The sequence below is a fragment of the Anas platyrhynchos genome, chromosome 1, assembly GCF_047663525.1.
Source record: "Anas platyrhynchos isolate ZD024472 breed Pekin duck chromosome 1, IASCAAS_PekinDuck_T2T, whole genome shotgun sequence".
NCBI classification, from domain to species: Eukaryota; Metazoa; Chordata; class Aves; order Anseriformes; family Anatidae; genus Anas; species Anas platyrhynchos.
In genome coordinates, this window is record NC_092587.1 from 147543149 (window position 1) to 147564184 (window position 21036).

The 21036-nt window shown below is 39.3% G+C and overlaps 2 protein-coding genes across 5 annotated transcripts; one reads left to right on the forward strand and one right to left on the reverse strand.

The window, feature by feature from the left end:
- Window positions 1–3089: 3089 nt before the first annotated feature.
- ABHD13 (abhydrolase domain containing 13) lies at window positions 3090–14054 on the reverse strand. Of its 4 annotated transcripts, none has more exons than XM_027444073.3 (3): window positions 13916–14054; window positions 12359–12394; window positions 3090–7512 (listed from the first exon to the last, which is right to left on the reverse strand). In XM_027444073.3, the coding sequence occupies exon 3, from the start codon at window positions 7475–7477 to the stop codon at window positions 6464–6466; it is 1014 nt and encodes a 337-aa protein (XP_027299874.1). In that variant the 5' UTR covers window positions 7478–7512; window positions 12359–12394; window positions 13916–14054; the 3' UTR covers window positions 3090–6463. The 4 variants fall into 4 exon arrangements, with proteins under 4 accessions (XP_027299874.1, XP_071888194.1, XP_027299866.1 ...); XM_072032093.1 differs by having other exon boundaries at window positions 12359–12390; window positions 13856–14037; XM_027444065.3 differs by having other exon boundaries at window positions 13856–14037.
- LIG4 (DNA ligase 4) lies at window positions 14051–18170 on the forward strand. The gene is made up of 2 exons (XM_027444054.3): window positions 14051–14256; window positions 14574–18170. The coding sequence occupies exons 1-2, from the start codon at window positions 14072–14074 to the stop codon at window positions 17317–17319; spliced, it is 2931 nt and encodes a 976-aa protein (XP_027299855.3). The 5' UTR covers window positions 14051–14071; the 3' UTR covers window positions 17320–18170.
- Window positions 18171–21036: the final 2866 nt, after the last annotated feature.

Here is a 21036-nt window from a genome sequence, read left to right on the forward strand (position 1 = left end):
ATAGGAAATGGCACAAGAAAGAAAAGCAATTCTTATGAGTGTCTCTCAAAGTATGCAGCAGAACCAACAAGAAATATAATAAAATATATAAACCAAAAAAAAAACAACAAGATAACACGAGATTTATATACTACAGCACCTTAACGCCAGCCTCCTCCCTCCACCCCCCTCCCACGACATTATAGCAATTCCTTCTTACTGCACAGTGGAAAAGGAGCTCTCACTTGTCTTACAGCCTCACTGGTTTGTCTATCCAGCAACACGGAGTATTTCTCCACCTCTTCGATACTATGCAACTTGACAGATTTTACACAGATGGGCTTAAAATGCATTTGTATGGCAGCAAAATAAACAAGAAGTCATGGCCTTTCGTGTGGGAGCGGCTGCTCTTCTACTGCTAAAGTTTGTGGATCTCTAACAGAGGGTACAGGGTGGGGATCCAAATTGCAGCTATGGAGAAATATGAAATTCCAAAGATGCAGCTATGGAGAAATAATGCTATTTGCTACACTGTTCCTGACTTCTCGAGGGCAGAAAGGGAACGGTACTCTAACTGACCTTTTACTTTGCATTTTTGTAAATAATTACCCCACACCAGACGTAAGCATAATGCAGAACAGCTGTAGAACTTCCTTTCTTTCCATCTTCAAGCAGCAGAATCTGCTCCCTAGCTGCTTGTCAAAACTAGCAGCAACATCTCTCTGGAACTTGGAAAATTAACACAATTAGGTTTTATGCCAGCAACTATACCCTTGCAGTACAGTATTATTCAGCTCACTGCTTAAGACTAATAAAGATGTATCTGTCAGTAGATGGGTAAAACCAAGCTCTGTAATGCATTAAAAACATGCCTGCCCTTACACTGCATTATTTTTCAGAGAAAGGAAATTTGTTGTTCAAGACAGAGGAGAGTTATTCTGTACCCACTCAAGCTGAAGCATAACAAATTAATCACATTGATGTTTTCAGCACAATTCCAGAAATATTCAGTTTATCTTCCTTATCTACTTACAGAGAGAGAACTCTGTAAAAAGTCAAAAGTTAAGAACCTGAAAAGGGTCCAAAGGATTTAAAGTTCAGGCCTATTTAATATCTTGGGGGCAAACCATTTTTGTTTAGCCAGTGGTTCAGTGTTTTCCCATGATCTTACCTATGATCTTTTCCATGGATAGCAGACCTGCCGCCCTTGGTTTAGGTTTCATTTCTAGCATTTGTTTAGATGTTCATACGCATTTAGAAATTTTTACTGTGATTTAGGCAGTCCTTGCAAATTCTGAGAAATTCATATGCCATACTTCCGTCAATATGGGCCTACACATAATATTCTAAGAAAATGAATATAGCATCACATGGAACTTTTTGAAGTGTTCAGACCACAGTGTATGTTGCTTTTCATAGAACAGCTGCTTTACAATTTTCATGTAACAAAAAGCAAATGACTTGTATTACTTGACTTGTATTCTTCAGAGTAGCATTTCTCAAATAAGGTTTAGTGACATTGTTCACAAGACATCAAACTGCTTTTAATTCAGGAAGGCTATTATTCACATGAAGTACCCAAATCCACCAGTAGAGTTGCTACTCTAGTTTTGTCTCCTTTTTAAGGATTAGAAATACCTTGACTTCACTCAAAATCAATAGGTATTTTGAATGAAGCTTCAAGAGATCATCTAGAATTTCCCTACCTCCTATGTATTAGTCTGAAATTGAACTAGAAGCCTTTCAGTAAACCAGGAGAGGACACATTTTGCAGCTTCAGAAAAAGCAGCAGTAAGTCCTTATTTTCCAGGTATTTCACATTAACAATGTGGGATAGCAGCAGAGGTGATATAAGATTAATCACACATTTCTCTTTAAGGAAGCAGAAACCACCTCAGTCTGGGTATCCCACTACAGCTATGTGCGTTAACTAAGTCTGATGGAGGACCAGTAGCACATTTAGAAATACTTCCTAAGCTACTTGCTCAGACCACCTCTCAGTCCCCTAGATCAAAGTTTTAAAATGCAGAAGGTGATAGAAAGTGATGGAGAGTTACTGAGCATCAGTTTTACTTACCAACGCTTGGTGAACTAAGGGATGTATGACAAAGCTTAGAGATGGATAGCTCTAATTCAGCTTTTTTCCCCTGTTGTAATAGCTTTCCACAAATGCCACCTCTAACAATGCAGATGTCTATTCCATGTGCTCTGGTTTGTTTTGTAAGCGTCTGAAATTGATAGCTTGAGGTTGACAAGATACCATGCACACAAGAATACCCCTGTACTCATACCAAAGACATTCCACAAACTAGAATAAGACATTAACAGCACTTTTAATGTATCAATTTATTGCATATGTCAGTACATAAAAATAGAAAAGTGTGTTTTTTTGTAAAATTAATTTTATTGTAAAAACCAGACTAGGATGGGAATGTAAAACTTTGCCACAATTAGCACATATACAGTTACATTTATGCTTTGTCTACAAAACTTAAGAATACTTTAAAAGACATTTTTCCTTCAACTATACACTAAAGAAAAATCAAATAGAAAGCTTGCATCATTTATTCAGCGAGTGTTTCTGAATTCAAAATATGTCATTTAGAACTTGAATATATACTTTCTCTATCTACACTCTTGTGAATTCTACTCTAAGTTATACAAGCAGGATGGTATTGTAAATTATTCTTAATTGACAGTGGATCAGGTTAGTGGATCCAGACTGGTCTGGATACACCAGGCTGATCCCACTACATGCAGGAGGCACTGATTTTGTATTTGGCAGGAGTGCCCTTAGCAAAATCACCTGTCATTAACAAAAATAAAAATATACTTCTCAAGAATTAAATTATGAAATACAAATGGAGGTATGCCAGCATTGCTTTGCTATTAGGAGACCATACCTTGGAATCTCAATTCAGCCTTGCATTCTTCACTATGAACATCCAACGTGACACAAGTGATTAGCTAAGACTCGCTGATATGCATATCTGATATAAATAGTTAATCCATTTGCCCTTCAACTGAGAGATTGTCCATAGCTGACCAAATGCATTTGTGCTATATGTCTAATTTTACCTGAGAAATGGACATGAGGGCAGTTGTTTCAGTTAATTTTTTTTTTTTTCTCCCCATCTGAAAACAGTTAATCACTCTACGTTTCACAGTTCAGAAGCAAACACTGGGAATGTAAACTTGGGTCAGTAGGAAGCCTCAAGTATTTCAACTAATTAAAACCACGCACACAAGGTCTCATACTAGATAATTCCTCACAAGGACTCTACAGCTACAGCTGTTCTAGTTCAACTCCTGACCCTTCCCTCCAACTTTAAAAAAAAAAAAAAATCCTTAAGCAAGTTCCTCTTATAAAAGAGACAATTCCTTTAAAGAATATATTCAAGCCAAGAGGCTTTCTTACAAACCTGTAAAAATACGTCAACTTCCTCTTTGCAAACTAGAAATGTATGTATACACAGGACAAACACTTAGGAAACATCTATACACAAATGGAGAACTGGTATGGGAAAATATATAACAGCATTAATTGGAGTAAATGCAATGCAATCATAACGTTTTTGGCAATTTAAAGCTGTTACTACTGATTCTTGTAATGTACAGTCTGAAAATGGCTTTCAGCAGCAAACCGTAGGTTGCCATCACAGACCACAAAACAAAAATAAGTCTTGTCAGCAACAAGCTTCTTCCCCCTTCTCCCTCCTTCAGATCATATTTACAGCATTGGAAAATTTGCATAATTATTTCCTTCCTCTTTTCTTTCACTGGATTCCACAGCCAAAGCAATGAAAAAACAGAGTAGGTATTCAGCCACAAATGTGTGTGTCCAATGTATTAAGGGAGAAGCAAAAACGTGCTTATGTGGAAGCTGGAAGAAACCACATTAAGTATGCATATATGATGAGAGCATACCTGATACTTTGCAAAACCAGGCATTTTTAGGTCCTGCAGACACTACAGTGAAAAGATATGGCTTGATAATCAAAAGTAATGTTTAGACACAGTGCACTATGAAAAGCTCTTGATTTCCATAATCCAAGGCCACACATTTGACATTGACTTAACTGTGGACCCAAATGTGAATACTTTATTTGTACAGAAGTGCCACATAATACAGAAGGTTGGAAGGGTACTGGCAGTGATTTTGTGTGAGGTTCTTGAATGTATTTGATTAGTGCGGAGCAGGGTAAAACGTCCTCTGTTATTTTGGAAATCCACATTTAATGAAAGACAATGGTGTTTAATGGCAAACTATGACAATTTCTGAAACAACTATTTATCTGCACACAGCTTCCAACAAGTAATTACTTTTTGGCTTTGTTAACTTGCTTTCAGAAAAAGCAATGGTTGCCCTCGGCCTTCCTTGTCTCTCCTTTATCCCTCCACCTCAATTCTAAAGCAATATGAAACAGCTGAAACAATGGATTAGAGATGATGGAAGAACTTAGTACTGTTTTAGGATACATCACAGAAAGGAAATGCTATGTCTATTAACAACTTCTTGCTATATAGACACCTCTCTCCAACCTTCCCAATCCAAACTACACCAATACCTTGTCCCCACCCAATATCACCACTAAACATCAGAAATGGTTTCAGTTTCACTCAGATTCAAAACTATGCTCTGTCTACCATGGTTTAAGTCTACAGGTCCAAAAGTGTTTTTTTTTTTTCCTATACCTTTTTCAATTGTTTGTAAACAAACCTTAGTAGTAGGATGATGAAAGATACTTACCAGAGATAGCAGCAACTTCTGGTGTGTTTGTGTTTATGAAAAGAAAATAAAAAGACCACATTTAAGTTTTTGTAGTAAAAGATTTATCACCCTACCTTCAACTCTGACAATACATAAGTGAAAGTAAACCTGTAAATTGGAGGCATAACTATAAAAGCACCAGTTCAGGAAAGCAGTTTTATTCAATAAGAGAACTTCAGCACAAGCTTAAAATACTACTGTCCCCATAAGGAAACAGATTTTAAGCGTGTGCTGAGATGCTTTTCTGAATCAGGGCATCATTGCAAAAAAAAAAAAAAAAAATCATTTAAAAATTTCATTCTGAAGGGGAATTGTACAGGTTTTGTGGAAGATTTTCCACAGTTCCTTCCCATAAAAGGATTTTGAAGAGGCAAATTATCAGCTGCAGCAGATAAGCAATTAAACCTGTAGAAGAGATTTACACAACACACTCCAATAAACTGAACTAATACCATGTAACTTTGATATAACTACCCAGAATTAGGTCCCTTTGAAGCCAAAAAAAATCCCATTCAGTCACAATCAAGCTCTCAATTTAAGTATTGCTGGTTTGAAATGGTGTGATGCTACCTTCAAAAGTCTCAGTATAAGAAAACTCAGTTCTACTGCTAACGCATAGGCTACTTTCACTGTAAAAGATTTGTAAGCAGATGGATAAAAGTATGAAAAAACTTATGTCTGCCAAATATTATCCTCACTATAACAGCTCTGTAGGTTACTCTATAATCATGTGATCATTGGTAATTATTTGTTTCTTTAAGTAGCATAAATAAATCAAAGGGCACAGACTTATAACTAAACCAGCCTAAACCCAAACACAAATTGGATACTTTTACCTTGTGTGATACTTCCCTCTATCACACTCACCATCCTGCCTGGGAAATCTCACCTCAAGTGCACGGGCTAGAAACAGCAATAAATAGTTTGACTGTAAGTTAATGATGTGAGCTTGGGGTGGACAAGAGCTTTAGAAGTTAAATTACATTTTTTTTTTTGAGGGTTACTTCTATTTTCTGTGAAGAAATCGTCTGGGCAAAATCCACCAGCCATGTTTAGGCACATACAACTTTATGGGCAACGCTAAAATGCAAACAGTAAAATGAAAACAGGGAAAGTGTCTTTTCCTCCTCAGTTGCAGTTTGAACTATATATGTATGCATAACCATTAAAAAAAGTAATAACTGAGGATAGTATACCTGTAAGTATACTCTAACATTAATGTTATTTTATATTATTTAGCACATTAAAGACTTCCCATCTTGCATAATATAAAGTTTCAAGGAATAAAACACTATCTCATGCATGGCACACTTTAAATAAACTCTAAGAGAAACAACAAATCATTGTGCTAACCATGATTGTCCAAAAAGCTCACATACAGCATTGAAGCCTCCCACTGTTCTAAACTAATATGTTCTGTACTACTCTTGTAGCATTTTTTTTCGTTTAATAGCATCTGTTGTACATATCAAACAAATGGATTATATGGACATATCAAAAAAGTATGAGAAAGACAAAATGGTTCATTTACAATGCTGCAAATGTAAAAGTTATCTGGAACTTCTTAATAAAGCATCAGACCTTTCCAACTTTAATTTCACTCTTTAAGCAAGTACAGACATGACACACATGTAAAAATTAACATTCTTTCACCACTTTTCACAAACCAAGGTACAGTGCAGGTACTCCCCCGACCCCAAAGAAGAGTATCAGTTATATTATTGTAACATTGGATGATGTTTTCGCCATTTCTTCAGGGGAGTGACTCTTTATTACTTCTTTGATGAACTGTTCAAGTGCAGTGAAATATCCCTGGCACTGCCAAGTGTCATTATGAGTTCCGTCAGGAAAAATTGCCAATCTCTTAGTCCGAGCTGGGGATAATTCATAAAGTTGCTTCATCATGACTGGTGGAATTAACTGGTCAGACAACCCAGAGATGAAGAGTGAAGGCATTCTGCACTGAGATATTTTTCTGTAGGACAGAAATTTATTTTTGTAGCACCATAAAGGAAGGTATCTCATTGGAAAGAAAGAAAATAAAGTGCTGGCCATGTGTGGGATGCTAAGAAAGGTGTTCTCAACCATGATGGCAGAAATCCTATGGGAATTTTCAGAAGCTAAATGAATAGCTACTGCTCCCCCCAAGGAACGGCCAAAGAGAAAAATTTTTGTTTTATCAAGATCGGACCGAGTCATCACATAGTCTAACACAGCCTCAGAATCTAAGTACAAACCTTCTTCACTTGCTTCTCCTTCACTTTTTCCGTACCCTCTATAATCAACAAGGATTAAGTTTACTTTCAGGTTCACCAGCATTAACAAAGCATTTGGCAACCTGTGGCCAATGTTGCCTGCATTGCCGTGAAAGTAAATGATGGTTGGAGAATATGCTGCATTGTCCCCTGTATATCTCAGCAGAATAAGATTGAGAAGAACTCCATCTTTGGTTTTGATGAAGATATTTTCATGTGGTATACCAGTAGGCATGGGAACATAAAGACGTGATGAAGAGGGCTGTTCAGGAAAGTAAAGCAGCACATCCTGGAATTTATATAATATACCTGCTATTGACACAAATATTAGTACGAGTAGTATAATGCCTCCATACAAGTGAAAAGTTACTATTAAAGGTAAAAGAGAAATACGGCAGAGACCCCAAGACCAGGAAGCCAATGCTAGTAGCCATCTTTCAACAAAGGTCCAAAGCATCCATGACTTTTCCATTGTAGTAGTCAGTAATCTTTTACTCCGAGTAAATCCTGTTAAAAAAAAAAAAGACATATAAATATGGAGGGAAAAAATGAAGTGATATTTTATTACATAAAAGTCAACATTACAAAAAAGCATAAGTGTCAAACTTGGAGTGAAACTCCTTTGGAATTTGGAAAACATACAGTTCTGTAAAACAGGTAGAAAAGTAAAGACAAGTCTTTGAAACTTTCCAAAATCACATTTGCATTATTTCAAATGGGTAATATCCAACAGTGGCTCTAAAAAATCGGTTGAGTGTAACCATGAAGTGTTTTCCCTCAGTCATCCCTACTGACCCAGGCAGCAAACATACAGATTAGTTTGTTCAAGCTTCTCAAAAGTAAATCTATAATTCAGAGAGCACAAACAAAAGTAGCTCGATTAAGGCCAAGAGGAATATTCAATAAGCCTATGCACTTCACTCCGCAACCACTCAAGGCTAACAAGGCACACAGGGTCAGCTATCATTCAGTAGTTTCAAAACTGAGTGTTTTTGAGTGTTTCAAAACCCCAATCAACTGTGATTATAGAGCGACATGCAAAACAATCAGAAGAGACACCAAGATCCCACACTGTACTTACATTTATAACAGAAGTTTTGCTATATTTTGATTAGTTCTGACTTACAAGTTTTAGAATAACAGATCAGTAAGCTGAATGACAAAACTGTCATCACACAGCTGACTGAGAACAGTCAGCTACCTGCATTATTCTCTGATCAGTGAAAGCACAACTGCTACATAGTCCAAAACTGAAGAGACTTATGACAAACATGTGCACCATTAAATGAGGAGAGTGGTGCTCAATGATAACAGATTAAATCTCTGTGGATCACGATATAAAAGGCCACCACTGTAGTCACAGCCTTTGCACTCCCCAAATATGTCAATTAAGCAAAAATACCACGAAAAACTGCCATCTCTGCTTTACACAATTACAAATATATAAGTAAATCTGTTACACCTTAAGACTCAGATATTCACCAAATGCAACGTGAAATTATGTTTTTATACAGTCTATCTATTCAAAATACAGAACCATTGAAATTTAAAGTAGCTTAAGGATCAATTATCCCAAGTTTGGTTTTTTTTGTATGAGGAATTCATGTTCAATATCCAAATCCAAGTGTGCACAAATATTGTCTGTATAGAAATTTAATTCTTGTGAACCATTTAGGACAGATGTGAAGTAGGTATTTCAATTTCCAACAGAATTCCCTAATGACGTAGACAAACATTTCCTACACTGAAGACCAAGAATGCTAACATTGATAACCACAATAAAAACACTTCTCTTACGCCCTTATTCAATTTCTATTACTTCATTACAAAATGAAAAGTCCAAAAAACCTCTCAACAAGCAGTTCACAGAAGAGAAATAGACCCATCATTAAAAATGACTCGTAAAAAAATCTTACGTAAGATGATTACAAGTCTTGCAGATGGCTATCCCACATACACTATGGATTGTATTTGGAGACATCCTCTGATGGCTTTATAAGCCACGTTAGCTTCCCTTGTGCACAGCTTCCCATTTTCTAGGGCAATACTACTGAGTATTATACAACTCTGACATACTGCTGCTATGTGTGTATATATAAACGCTTTTCTACCAGAGAGAAAAGCCAATGTATCCTACAACTAGAATTCAACCCAGACTACAAATATGTAGTGAAAATAAAACTCAGGACTTCATAGATCAAACTCAATTCTTTTCTAACAAAACCCAAATCCAACACATACTCAGGGTATTTCAGCCAGCTTTCAGTAGAAATATAGCTTGTGTTCAACATGTTATGGGGTGGTGTAGTTTATGCTTAATTGTTTCACACTCACCTAACATATTTCAGTAAGGCTGACTACCCCGCACTAATGAACAACTGCTTGACCATTCAGCTTTTCTTCCCAGCTACGTGAAACTTCACTAGTTTCATCTGCTACCAGGCCTGAATCATGTCTACCTCACACCCTGATGTGAGGCTTTTTTGTGTGAGAGAACAAAGATGCAAGTTTCTTCCAGGTTCTTGCCTGCCTCCTTCCAACAGCAATTAAAGGATCACCAGCATGGAAAATTATGGTTTCTCAAACATGCACACAGATCTGGAAAAGACTAAGGGAACACAATTTCATTCTCAAGAAAGCTACAAGCCATGCTTTCTGGGGAGTCCAAGGTAGCAAGCCTTCTAAATACACCTTCTCTGACCTGAATAGTAGAATACAGAGACTTCCATTTAAAGCATACGCACATCCTTTTTGTATACAGGGAGTGATATCTGTGTTTTAATTCAGTAAGGTTATCTTTCAAACACTTTATAGAATAACATCTTCTGATGCAAAAATTCCATATTGAATTATGTTGCAATTCTCTTGTATCTCTATATTCTGTGACTAGTTGGATGCCAGAAAGTGAGCGAAAGAGAACATATTTGGTCTTCAATGTCTGAGCTAGTCAACCTGAAAAACAGTGCACCTGAGACCTGGAAAAGCACATTTCTTTTTCTAGCCATGACTAGACTGTTCCTAGACTACATGAAGAAGTCTATAAGCCATCCTTAAGATGTCCCAGCTATGGCAAGAAGCAGGTACCCTTTACCTCTTCAAAAATAAGACCTTTTAAAGTTATTTTCTATGTCACCTGCAAATATGACTAGTTAATATTGAACAGCCAACTGTTTAAAAGGATAATCTCACTTTTAATGCCTTCTACTATTAGAAGTTTAGCAGTATCACAGCTCTGCAGACAGATGGCATGAAACATCATCCCTGTATTACAGATGGAGATACTGAAACCAAGGGAAGTCAGCAAGCTGGCCAATGCCAGGCCTTCTGTTTCAGCTAGAGAAACTAGGTTTCTCCACGAGTTTCCTTTTCTGATTTGCCAGATAAAACATTAACCTCTCAAAAAGCATTCTTTCTTAAGGTTGATCCCCTTTTACAGCACACATAGTAACAGTATTTTATTACTGCTGATTATTTAAACTAAGCTAGGGGCTGTGGTGGTGCACTCTGCCCTGTCCCCTTAACCTGATCTTTTCACCTGTAAGCCTTCTTGAGGGATAACCATTGGTGGCAGCCGTGATGAACGCGTCTGGGCTCAAGGTGGCCTTGCAGGAGATAGATCCAAGAGCTAATGAAGCGTGCACCAACCACATATGGCTGGTGTGCAAATATGGCTAGCAGTCAATCGTCTTACCCCATAAACAGGGGACAGCCCAGAGCCTGCTGACCTTCCTGTATTGCAGCAGACTGCATGCCATGATCTCCCCCCTGAACAGGGATGGTTCTCAAGGTTACTCCTTGAGATCAAGAGATTCCTTACCTGCAACAGATACTCATTAAGAGCTAGTTAAAACTTTGCAAGTAACTTGTTAAGCATGCTGAAACTTTGCAGCCTTAGCTAAGTGATAAAAAGGATTGATTACGCATATAATCCTTTAGGCAGAAACCATTAAGTCTGGGATTGGGATAGCATCTGGTTGTATCTAGACTCTTTGGAGTTTGGACAGCAAAAGGGCCTCTTCTCTGAACCTCATGACTCAACGTGAGGGCTTCCCTGAAGCTTGTAGTCTGACCCTGTCCTGTATGCCTGTATGCAGGAAACAATGAAGTGACCTCGTTTAGCTTTACTAAATCACTATTTGCATCAATAAATATATTGCTGCTTCTCTCTTATGAGTCAAGTGCATAATCCCGTTCATAGCTAAGGATACAAAAAAGTATAAGGAAGGTGGTTTTCCTTTCTTTTTTTTTTTTTTTTTTATTTAATTTGGCATGTAAGTCAGTAAGTCAGTGTTTTATCTGGTAGATGTTTCCATAGATAACTTTTATATTAATGGAAACTTAAACATAAGCTGCTACTTGCTCTTAGCTACTGGAAAATATTTCCCAATACTAAACAGCAAGAAAGATTGAGTACCGTACTCACTACTTCTAGTTCAGTGTATATTAACCTCCATGTAACCTACCTTCAGTTTCTCCAGACTATATAAACCCAGGTCTTCTGCTCTCCCCTCACAGATGGTGCTTTCTTAGCCACAAGCATAATCAGAAGTATTTTGTCTAGCATCTAACTGCTTCATGCTTCTTCCTATCCCTTTGGTATAGCTATATTAGGGATGCTAGCCTTTGTGAATGACAGTAATTCCTCCAAGCTTATTGATGATGCTTGTAAATTTATGAGACGACAAGAATTGAAATGCAAAGTTCTATGACAGAAACCTTTAACACAGAAGAACAGCAACTAGATGGAAGTCAATGTTCAGAATTAACTGAAAGTAAGACTCTGCCAGAGTGCTGCTGTGCCTCAAACAACCCACCTTCCTTAAAGACCATTAACGACAAATTCTGTTTATAAAGCTTCAGAACTGTGCTGCATCTCAAAGCAGAAGAGAAATTCGACAATCTTGAGCCTCAATCTCTGGAACACGCATACATCCTTGTATCTATCTCCACTGCTGAACCCACAGTCCGGGATCAGGATATATCACCACAGCCAGATCTCTGTGCTCTATCAGATGAGCTACACAGTCCGTACTTAATGCAACTACTCAGAATATAAATCACTCAGGACAACAAAAACTCTGAGAAAAAAAAAAAGTGTTCATGATCTAGATGTTTTAATATCATTCTGCTGTGCCCTAATGCTAATTTTAAACACTTAAATTTTTATGGTTTTCAGTTGATAAGGACATTAAGTTTAAACTTAAGTGCATGGGAACAATCACCCACTCATTTTGAACAGCACTAGAAATTACGTTTGTATCTGCCACAGATCTAGTTGAATTTTTTGCCTTTGTCTACATTTTAATATTAAAACTGTTAATTTCACACACTAATCACATTATAAAAAATTTACCTTTGGACGTGATGATTTCCCGTGCTTCATTTCTGCCTGAAAGACAATTCCATTTGGGAACTTTGAGTAAAATTGCTTTTTCAATTAAACACGCAATCACTGTTTGTCTTCAATTATTTTACAGAAGCTTAAGAAGTGCTAGCAGCCAGTACCCTTAGAAGTTATGCACCTGCTTTAAGGATGAAGCCATGCATACCATATTCAAGCTCTTCCTGTCAAGCTCAACTCTTCCTTGAAAGAGCTGTTAAACTTGAAAATACCAGCTGGTAATGAAGTTCGAGAACCACGCTGAAGTATCCTGGACTACAAATATAACATATAAAATATACATAGCACATAATAATCAAGTTATGTTAGATTTACGCTGCCTCCTTAGAGCTAACTTTTAGTCTGCGTATTTGCATGCTTAAAGTTACATTTAAGAAAAGCATTCAGATGTTTAAGGCTGCTCTCTTTCAATAGCTTTGAAAAAGTTTTAGCAGTCACTGCAGCCCTTAAGATTTCATTACAGTTTTGAAACAAATGTGGTGGTTTTAAGAATACAGAAGAAAAAAAATTGAGAGATTTGTGCACGCCACATTCCACCACCTTCTCTAAACATAGATTAGGTTTACACGAATTTTACATTTACTCATACATCAGAAGACTTTCTTAAGTAGCAACAGTCCTCAGCTATCAAAAGTGAGATTCGCAGGAGACACTTGTCTTAAAGAAAACCTACAAGATATTTAATAAGGACAGGAAAACTACACTTTCTTAGTACTAAAACCCTAGAATCACTTAGCTTGGAAAAGACCTCCAGGATCATCTGCTCCAACCTTTACCCTAGCACTGCCAAGCCCACCGTTAAACCATGTCACTGAGCATGTCATCTACGCATTTTCTGAAGTCCTCCAGTCCTCTGGGGATGGTGATTCAACCAGTTCCTGGGGCAGCCTGTTCCAGTACCTCACAACCCTTTCAGTAAAGAAATCCTTCCTGATATCCAACCCAAACCTCCCCTAGTGCAACTTAAGGCCAACTCTTCTCACCTTAACACTTGGTGCTTAGGACCAATCCCCGCATCGCTAAAGCCTCCTTTTAGGTAATTGCTGATCTCAAGAAAAACTCTTATAGGAAAGTTCCAACAAAGTAGCTACCCCTTATTAAGTATCTATGCCTACTGAAAAAACAGAGCATGGACAACCCAGCCTCAGAACCTCGCAGGCCGCTTGTTGAAAGCAGAACGCCACCTCTCCCACCACACGCACTGCCACAGCTCCACACCGAGCGGTGCCCACCCATAACTGAAAACGCAGCCCGCGGAACTCTCGCTATGCTTCTCCCCCTCACCCTACCGCGGATCTCCAGCGATTCCCCCAAGCGCACCCTCAGTCACCGCGGCACCTCCCGAGCCGAGCAGCGGGCACGGCCCACAGCCTCCCACAGCCTCCCCCCCCATCCCCCGGCGGCTCCCCAGGGCCCCCCCGCCCCGCTGGCGGCGCCCCGGCTTCGCACCCGCCTCATCCTCCCGCGGCCGCCGCCGCAGCCCCGGGCGAGCGCGGCCCCAGCTCCGACCTCCGCCGCTGCCCAGGCAGGAAGCCGCCCGCCACCGCTTCCGCTTCCGGCTCAGGCTCTGCCTTTGCTTCCGCTTCCGCTTCCTCCTCTCCTCTCCTCACGGGGCCCGGCCGCCCCGGGGCCCCGCCGCCGTCCCCGCGGCAGCGCTCACTGCGCATGCGCGGCCGCCGCGCTCCCCCTCTCCCCCCTCCCCTCCGCGTCGGACCGAACCACTGCGTGTGTGGAGGGGGGGGGGGGGAGCCCCCGGCCGACACCGCCGCCGCGCTCCTCCCCTTCCGGAGCAAAGGGCCGAGGGGCGGCCGCCGCGGCTGCAGGTTTCACCGGCGCTTCACCGGCTCCACGTAGGTCCCCTACGGGGGTGGCGGGCCTTTTCTTTCTCCCTTCCCTATTTCACGCCCTTCCCCCCCCACCCCCCGGCGACGCCTTCACGCGCTCCGCTGCGGGGCCGTTGCGTTGCCATGGCAACGGCACTCGGGGGGGGGGGAGGGAGGGCGTCGAGGTGAGGGGGCCGCTGCGCCGTAACCAGGAACCGCAGGAACCCAGAGAACCCTCACGGAAAACACCTTAAATTTTCGTTCCTCCACAACTATATTGATACATTTATGTTTATATTTTATATTTATATATATATATATATATATACATTTTCCCGTTTCAGCGAGGAAGGGTCTCGGATGGCTTCCCCGCAGCCGCCTCCTCACAGGACGGTCGCCTCGCACGTGCCCTTCGCGGACCTGTGCGCCACCCTGGAGCGGATGCAGGCCTGCAAGACCCGTCCGGAGAAAACCAAGTACTTCAAGGACTTCCTGGACTCGTGGAGAAAGTTCCACCACGCTCTTCACCAGAAGGAGAAGGACGTCACCGATTCGTTTTATCCGGCCATGCGGCTCATTCTCCCGCAGCTGGAGAGGGAGAGGATGGCGTACGGGATTAAGGAAACCATGCTCGCCAAGCTGTACATCGAGCTGCTCAATTTGCCCAAAGATGGGAAGGACGCTGCGAAACTTTTAAACTACAGGACGCCTGCCGGTTCGCGTGGGGATGCTGGAGACTTTGCCATGATTGCATACTTTGTCTTAAAACCTAGGAGCCCCAAACGAGGCAGGCTGACAGTGGAACAGGTCAACGAACTGTTAGATGCCATAGCTAACAATAATGCTGCTAGAAACAAGGGGCAGTTAAAGAAAAGCCTTCTTCAGTTAATTACCCAGAGCACAGCGCTTGAGCAAAAGTGGCTCATCCGGATGATTATAAAGGATCTAAAACTGGGTATTAGTCAACAAACTATATTTTCCATTTTTCATCCCGATGCTGTTGAATTGCACAATGTCACGACAGATTTGGAAAAAGTTTGTAGACAACTGCATGATCCCACTGTCTCACTTAGCGATGTTTCTATCACGTTATTTTCTGCCTTTAAGCCTATGCTTGCTGCTATTGCCGATGTCCAGCAAATTGAGAAACAAATGAATAACCAGACATTCTACATAGAAACTAAACTGGACGGTGAACGTATACAGATGCACAAAGATGGTGATGTGTATAAATATTTTTCCAGAAATGGGTTTGACTATACTCAGCAGTTTGGTGCTTCCCCCCTTGATGGCTCATTAACACCATTTATTCATAAAGTATTTAAAGACAACATACAAAATTGCATTCTTGATGGCGAAATGATGGCTTACAATCCTGAGACACAAACCTTCATGCAAAAAGGAAACAAATTTGACATAAAACGAATGGTGGAGGACTCTGATCTGCAGACCTGCTTCTGTGTGTTTGATGTGCTGATGGTTAATGATCAGAAGTTGGGTCATGAAGCACTGAGCAAAAGGTACGAGATCTTAAGCAATGTATTTACCCCAGTAGCAGGCAGGATACATGTCGTACATAAAAAAACTGCCAGAACGAGAAAAGAAGTAATTGATGCTTTAAATGAAGCAATTGATAACAGAGAGGAAGGGATTATGGTCAAAGATCCCATGTCCACCTACAAGCCTGACAAACGTGGGGAAGGCTGGTTAAAGATCAAGCCGGAATACGTCAATGGGCTGATGGACGAGCTCGACCTTCTGATAGTTGGTGGTTACTGGGGAAAGGGCTTACGTGGTGGAATGATGTCTCATTTTCTGTGTGCGATTGCAGAGACTCCCGCTCCAAACGAAAAACCTACTGTTTTCCACTCTATTTGTCGCATTGGCTCTGGCTACACTATGAAGGAATTGCATGATCTGGGTTTGAAACTGGCTAAACACTGGAAGCCCTACCATAGGAGGAACCCTCCCTGTAACATTTTGTGTGGCATTGAAAAACCTGAAGTGTACATTGAACCTTGTAACTCCGTCATCGTTCAGGTCAAGGCAGCTGAGATTGTTAACAGCGATATGTACAAAACTGACTGTACCTTGAGATTCCCCCGAATTGAGAAAATAAGAGAGGACAAAGAATGGTATGAATGCATGACTTTGGACATGCTCACAGATCTCAGAAGTAGAGCAGAAGGGAAGCTGGCGTCCAAGCACCTTCATATTGACGAATATGATGAGCCGCAAGAGAAGAAAAGGAAAACTGTATCGAAGGTGAAGAAGGTAATCGGAATAGCCGAGCAATTTAAAGCTCCTGATCTTTCTAATGTAAACAAGGTTTCAAATGTGTTTGAAGATGTAGAGTTTTGTGTTATGACAGGTACAGGAAAACACTCCAAATCTGAACTGGAAAGCCGAATAGCCGAATGTGGTGGGAGTGTGGTACAGAACCCTGGACCAGACACTTACTGTGTCATCGCGGGAGCTGAGAATGTCAGAGTGAAAAACATCATTGCTTCCAACAAATATGATGTGGTGAAGGCAGAGTGGCTTCTGCAGTGTTTTCAGTCCAAAATGCTTGTGCCTTGGCAGCCAGCCGTTATGATTCACATGTCTCCTGACACTAAAGAACATTTTGCTCGTGAGTATGATTGCTATGGAGACAGCTACACAGCAGATACAGATGTTGCACAACTCAAGGAAGTATTCTCAAGAATGAAGGATAATAAAATAATGCCCTTGGACGTGATTGCTGAGTTAGAAGAACGTTACTCATGGAACAGCTGTCAACTCAGTATATTCAGAGGAAACACTATTTATGTGGACTGTTATGCTGTTGTTAATGAACCCAGAACCAAAATCCACGGAACAAGACTATCAATTAGAGCTTTGGAGCTCCGTTTTTATGGGGCAAAAGTAGTCTCTTGCCTTGAAGAAGGTGTCTCCCATGTCATTATAGGAGAAGATCATTCTCGGGTAGAAGAAATGAAAGCACTCAGGAGAACATTGGGGAAAAAATTTAAGATTGTATCTGAGCTGTGGGTAACAGAGTCGGTGAAGGAGGGAGTCCCAAAGAATGAAAATCAGTACTTGATTTAAAATAGTTTTTAATCTTAGAGTAAAGCATTCTTGTTGACTTGATTGGACTTGGGTATAATGTGTTTTCTTAATTTTTTCTGTGTGTTTTCATGTCTTATTAAACCTGTGGTTACACAATGATTGTTTTGAAATTAGAGGAAGATTTGTTATACTGTTGTGGAAGCAAGAGGATGCTAAGCTATGCTGCTGGGGGAGTAAGAAGCCACAAGATAAATAATGTAAGCCTTTTACTTCACGTACTGGTCTCAGAAGAGATCTAATCTCTTCTAAGAGAATTCCTAACTACTGATAGTGTTTTTCTCTATGGTTCAGAATGGAGCCAATGATTCAGTATTTTATGGAAATTCTACTGTTTAATATGTTTATTTATTGATTTGCAATCACTTTCATGCTTTTGTAAAAGTGATATTGTATATATTACATACGCTACATAATTCAGTAATTTATAAACCTTCTTTGTAGTGTTTTAACTTGTTTACACTGTTTTTAGCTTTAAGCTCCATGTAGCCTCAGTAGCACATTGGTTTTAGGATATTGCATTGATCTTATATTTCTTTTTATAAGTAAATGTACAATGAAACCTAAACTTCATATTGAGGTGCTAATGAACTAATATTTACTAATATATCTAAACTACAAATTGTTTACTTAACTGTAACGATGTCCTTTACCCATTATAGTTGCAGTTAAATCATCAAGCATTAGAGTGAGGCTTTTACTCTTTGGTTTACCTTTCAAAAATTAGTTCCATAAGCTATTTCAGTAATGAGATGAGTTTCCAAATGTCTATTTCAATATATATATATATATACATATATTAAATTATTAAATAAATATATTTTTCAAATGTGCCTGGTATGTTTTTTTTTTTGTTGTTGTGAGAACTAACTCTTGAAAAGCATGAAACAGTTTCTGATTTTACACCTAGATAACTGAATTAAATTTGCATAGGGAGAGAAGTTCAGACGTCAGTTCTTGTTATACAAGGTATCAAACAGAACTGGTTTGGGGCTGATCCCACAGAACCAGTTTCTGTCTGAGCTATTTGTTCAATGCTTTTTGTGGTTGCGTTCATTTAAAAATTGCTGTAAAAAGAATTGGGAAATGTTAGGCTAATTGAGAGGGAGTTTATTCTTATCTCTTATAGTTAGTGTAAGCATTTGGAGGTCCCTTACTCAAAATATTATAAACAGGTAAAAAGTAATTCAGGAGGTGTGCAGAGAATTTCAGGCATGATGTCTAAGGAGTAATAGAAGACAAGGTTTGTAGGTAGATGTATGAGCTGATGTAGACTAGTAAAGGGTTTCAGTAACAAAAAGTCTATCTGTTTGGATAGGTGTATATGTATATATACATTTTTTTTAAAGCATATAAAGCTGATTAGGTAATCAACATACATTAAAAACAGCATTCAACAAAAAGGAAAAGCTGGAGTGAAAATGCTGAAACATTTGCCTGATGTTTGAACTTTCAGAGGACCTCCTCTGATTACAGAGTATTGTACTCTTGTACTTTTTATTGCAGCAAATACTCTTGTTTTCTTAATAACATTTATATGTCTAAAAATGGGGATTTTGTAGGTGAAGATTTCTTGGCTTATTTACATTCTGTGTAAAGCTGTTTTTTATTTATTTTTAATTTTTTTTAATAGCCACTTGTTTTGAAAGCAAACCTAATTTACACTGTAACATGAAATTTATTTTAAGATGATGATGTTTGTGTAGGAGTTTCAGGAATAATAGTTAACAGAAAAAAAGGACTGTATAGACCTCGCACTTTCAGGGAAAAGTTTGGTATAATTCCTATTCTCTGTTACTTTTTGAAAATGCTGTCAGAGAAAGGAGAAAGAAGAGAGCAACTTTTAGGACTTGCTGGAGCAGAACACCTGGTACGTACCTGTCCTGTCTGCAGCAGCAGGTTGATGAATGATGGTCTGATTTCAGTGAGCAGTTGCCAAGGCACGTCTGCACAATCCAGAACTTCACAATCCCTGGGAGAAGGTTCCAATGTTCTCTTAGTTTATGAAGCAATTCAATAAAACAGACTCACATCAAACTTTTTTTTTTACTTTTTTTTTCCTACTTTCCAGTACATATAACTGGTGTAGTGCATTTTTGTAGCAAAAGCTTGTGGGCAGCTTATATGCAGTACCAGAAATCTTGTCAGGGGCTCTGGGAGGAATTCTTTTTTTTTTTTTTTTTTTTCCTTCATACGATTTCTCTGCCTTTATCGGTGGAAACGCAGCATGTATTGACTTCAGTGCTAGTGAAATCTCAGCTGTGCTTGCACTTCAGAGAATGTTCCTCAGTTTCACATCCATGATGTAAAAATGATTGCCGGTGTTGTAAACAGGGATTATGCCAGGTATAAAGCTGTTACTGCTCTTTTGTATACTTCTATCATGCAAATGTAAGTAAACATGGCTGTTGAAAGTCAACATAGAATTGCTTCCCCTTCACACAGGAGCTCTTGCACCATTACAGGAAAAAGTAAGAAGCTAAAATCTTAAGTGTCATTCAGAAGGCATTGGAATGTGGTACTGGCAATATCTATTTATTCCTAGGATAATTTACTGAATTATTCTAATTCCATGAATACTTGGAACGTATCTGACTTGTCAAGCAAACCACTAGTGTTTGAATAAGCTAAAAATGAAAAATATGAAGAAAATTGTTTCAATTTTTTGGGGGAGGGGCAAGCTGTTTTCTGTGGGTAGTTTCTGCACCAATGGCAAAGTGAGAAAGCCTTGACCAGTTGTTAGATGTTTACACATCAGCACAACTTTTCTCGGTCTTCTTTATTTCACATTTCATCTGCTTGTGCGTGTACACTGAAAATAACTAAATGACATTCCTGCTATTTAAGGGGCTTAAGAAATATAATTATTCCATCTGCAGATAAATTTTAGAATATAGTCTTGTGAAATACTGTACTATTAACTGTTTAGTTATCTGTTGAAGACCTGAAAGTTTCAAATAGCACTGAAATTAACAGTGTGCATGCCATAGATTGCAAGCCGCATGCTGTTGAAGACATATTATCTTAGTAACTTCACATTTGAAATACTGGAAGTAGTAACACTGGAGAAACTCAACTGCATGGATGAAAAAAACACTTCCGTCTCTTTGTGCTACAGCTGGGCTGTAGTATTGCGGCAGCTTTGGGACTGTTTATGCAACTCTAAGTGTAGTAAATATCAGAACCAAATTCCTCCATTTCCCTCCTGCTCTTAGGAAGGTAAATTGCTGGAGAAAGAAAAGGTAGCTAGCTGTGGTGAATCAACACAAGACACTATTTTCACATACACTTTGCTTTGGTGCATAGTCATAGCTAAATGAATGCTTTAAGTAAGCAGGCAGCTATAAAGAGTGTTTTGCATAAAATATGATGAAAAATCATTATTATTCAAACAGTTAATGAAAACCATCCCCTCTTAGTTGAATTAATCAATTTTTATTTTCTTTGCTTCTGAAGAACAAGGATGATTAATGTATTTAACCTGTGTAGCTAAATTGTATTGTCATTTTATTTTGGTACTTGGCACACAATGATAACTTCCAAGGAAAATGATTTCAAACACACAGAAGAATGATTTCTGATGTACCAGAACTTCATAGGAAGGGAAGGAGCTGTCAGATCCCTCACTGCAGCCACCTCCTCCTGGGGCTATGGCTGCCTGTGCAAAAGGCTAGCTCTTATGTGGTGTAGCTGTGTTAC

Bases quoted from the DNA above. Each gene is read 5' to 3' on its own strand.
- ABHD13 (XM_027444073.3), bottom strand. From the start codon at position 7,477: ATGGAAAAGTCATGGATGCTTTGGACCTTTGTTGAAAGATGGCTACTA.
- LIG4 (XM_027444054.3), top strand. From the start codon at position 14,072: ATGCGCGGCCGCCGCGCTCCCCCTCTCCCCCCTCCCCTCCGCGTCGGA. The intron at 14,257-14,573 runs GTAGGTCCCCTA...TTCCCGTTTCAG, and splicing joins CGGCGCTTCACCGGCTCCAC to CGAGGAAGGGTCTCGGATGG.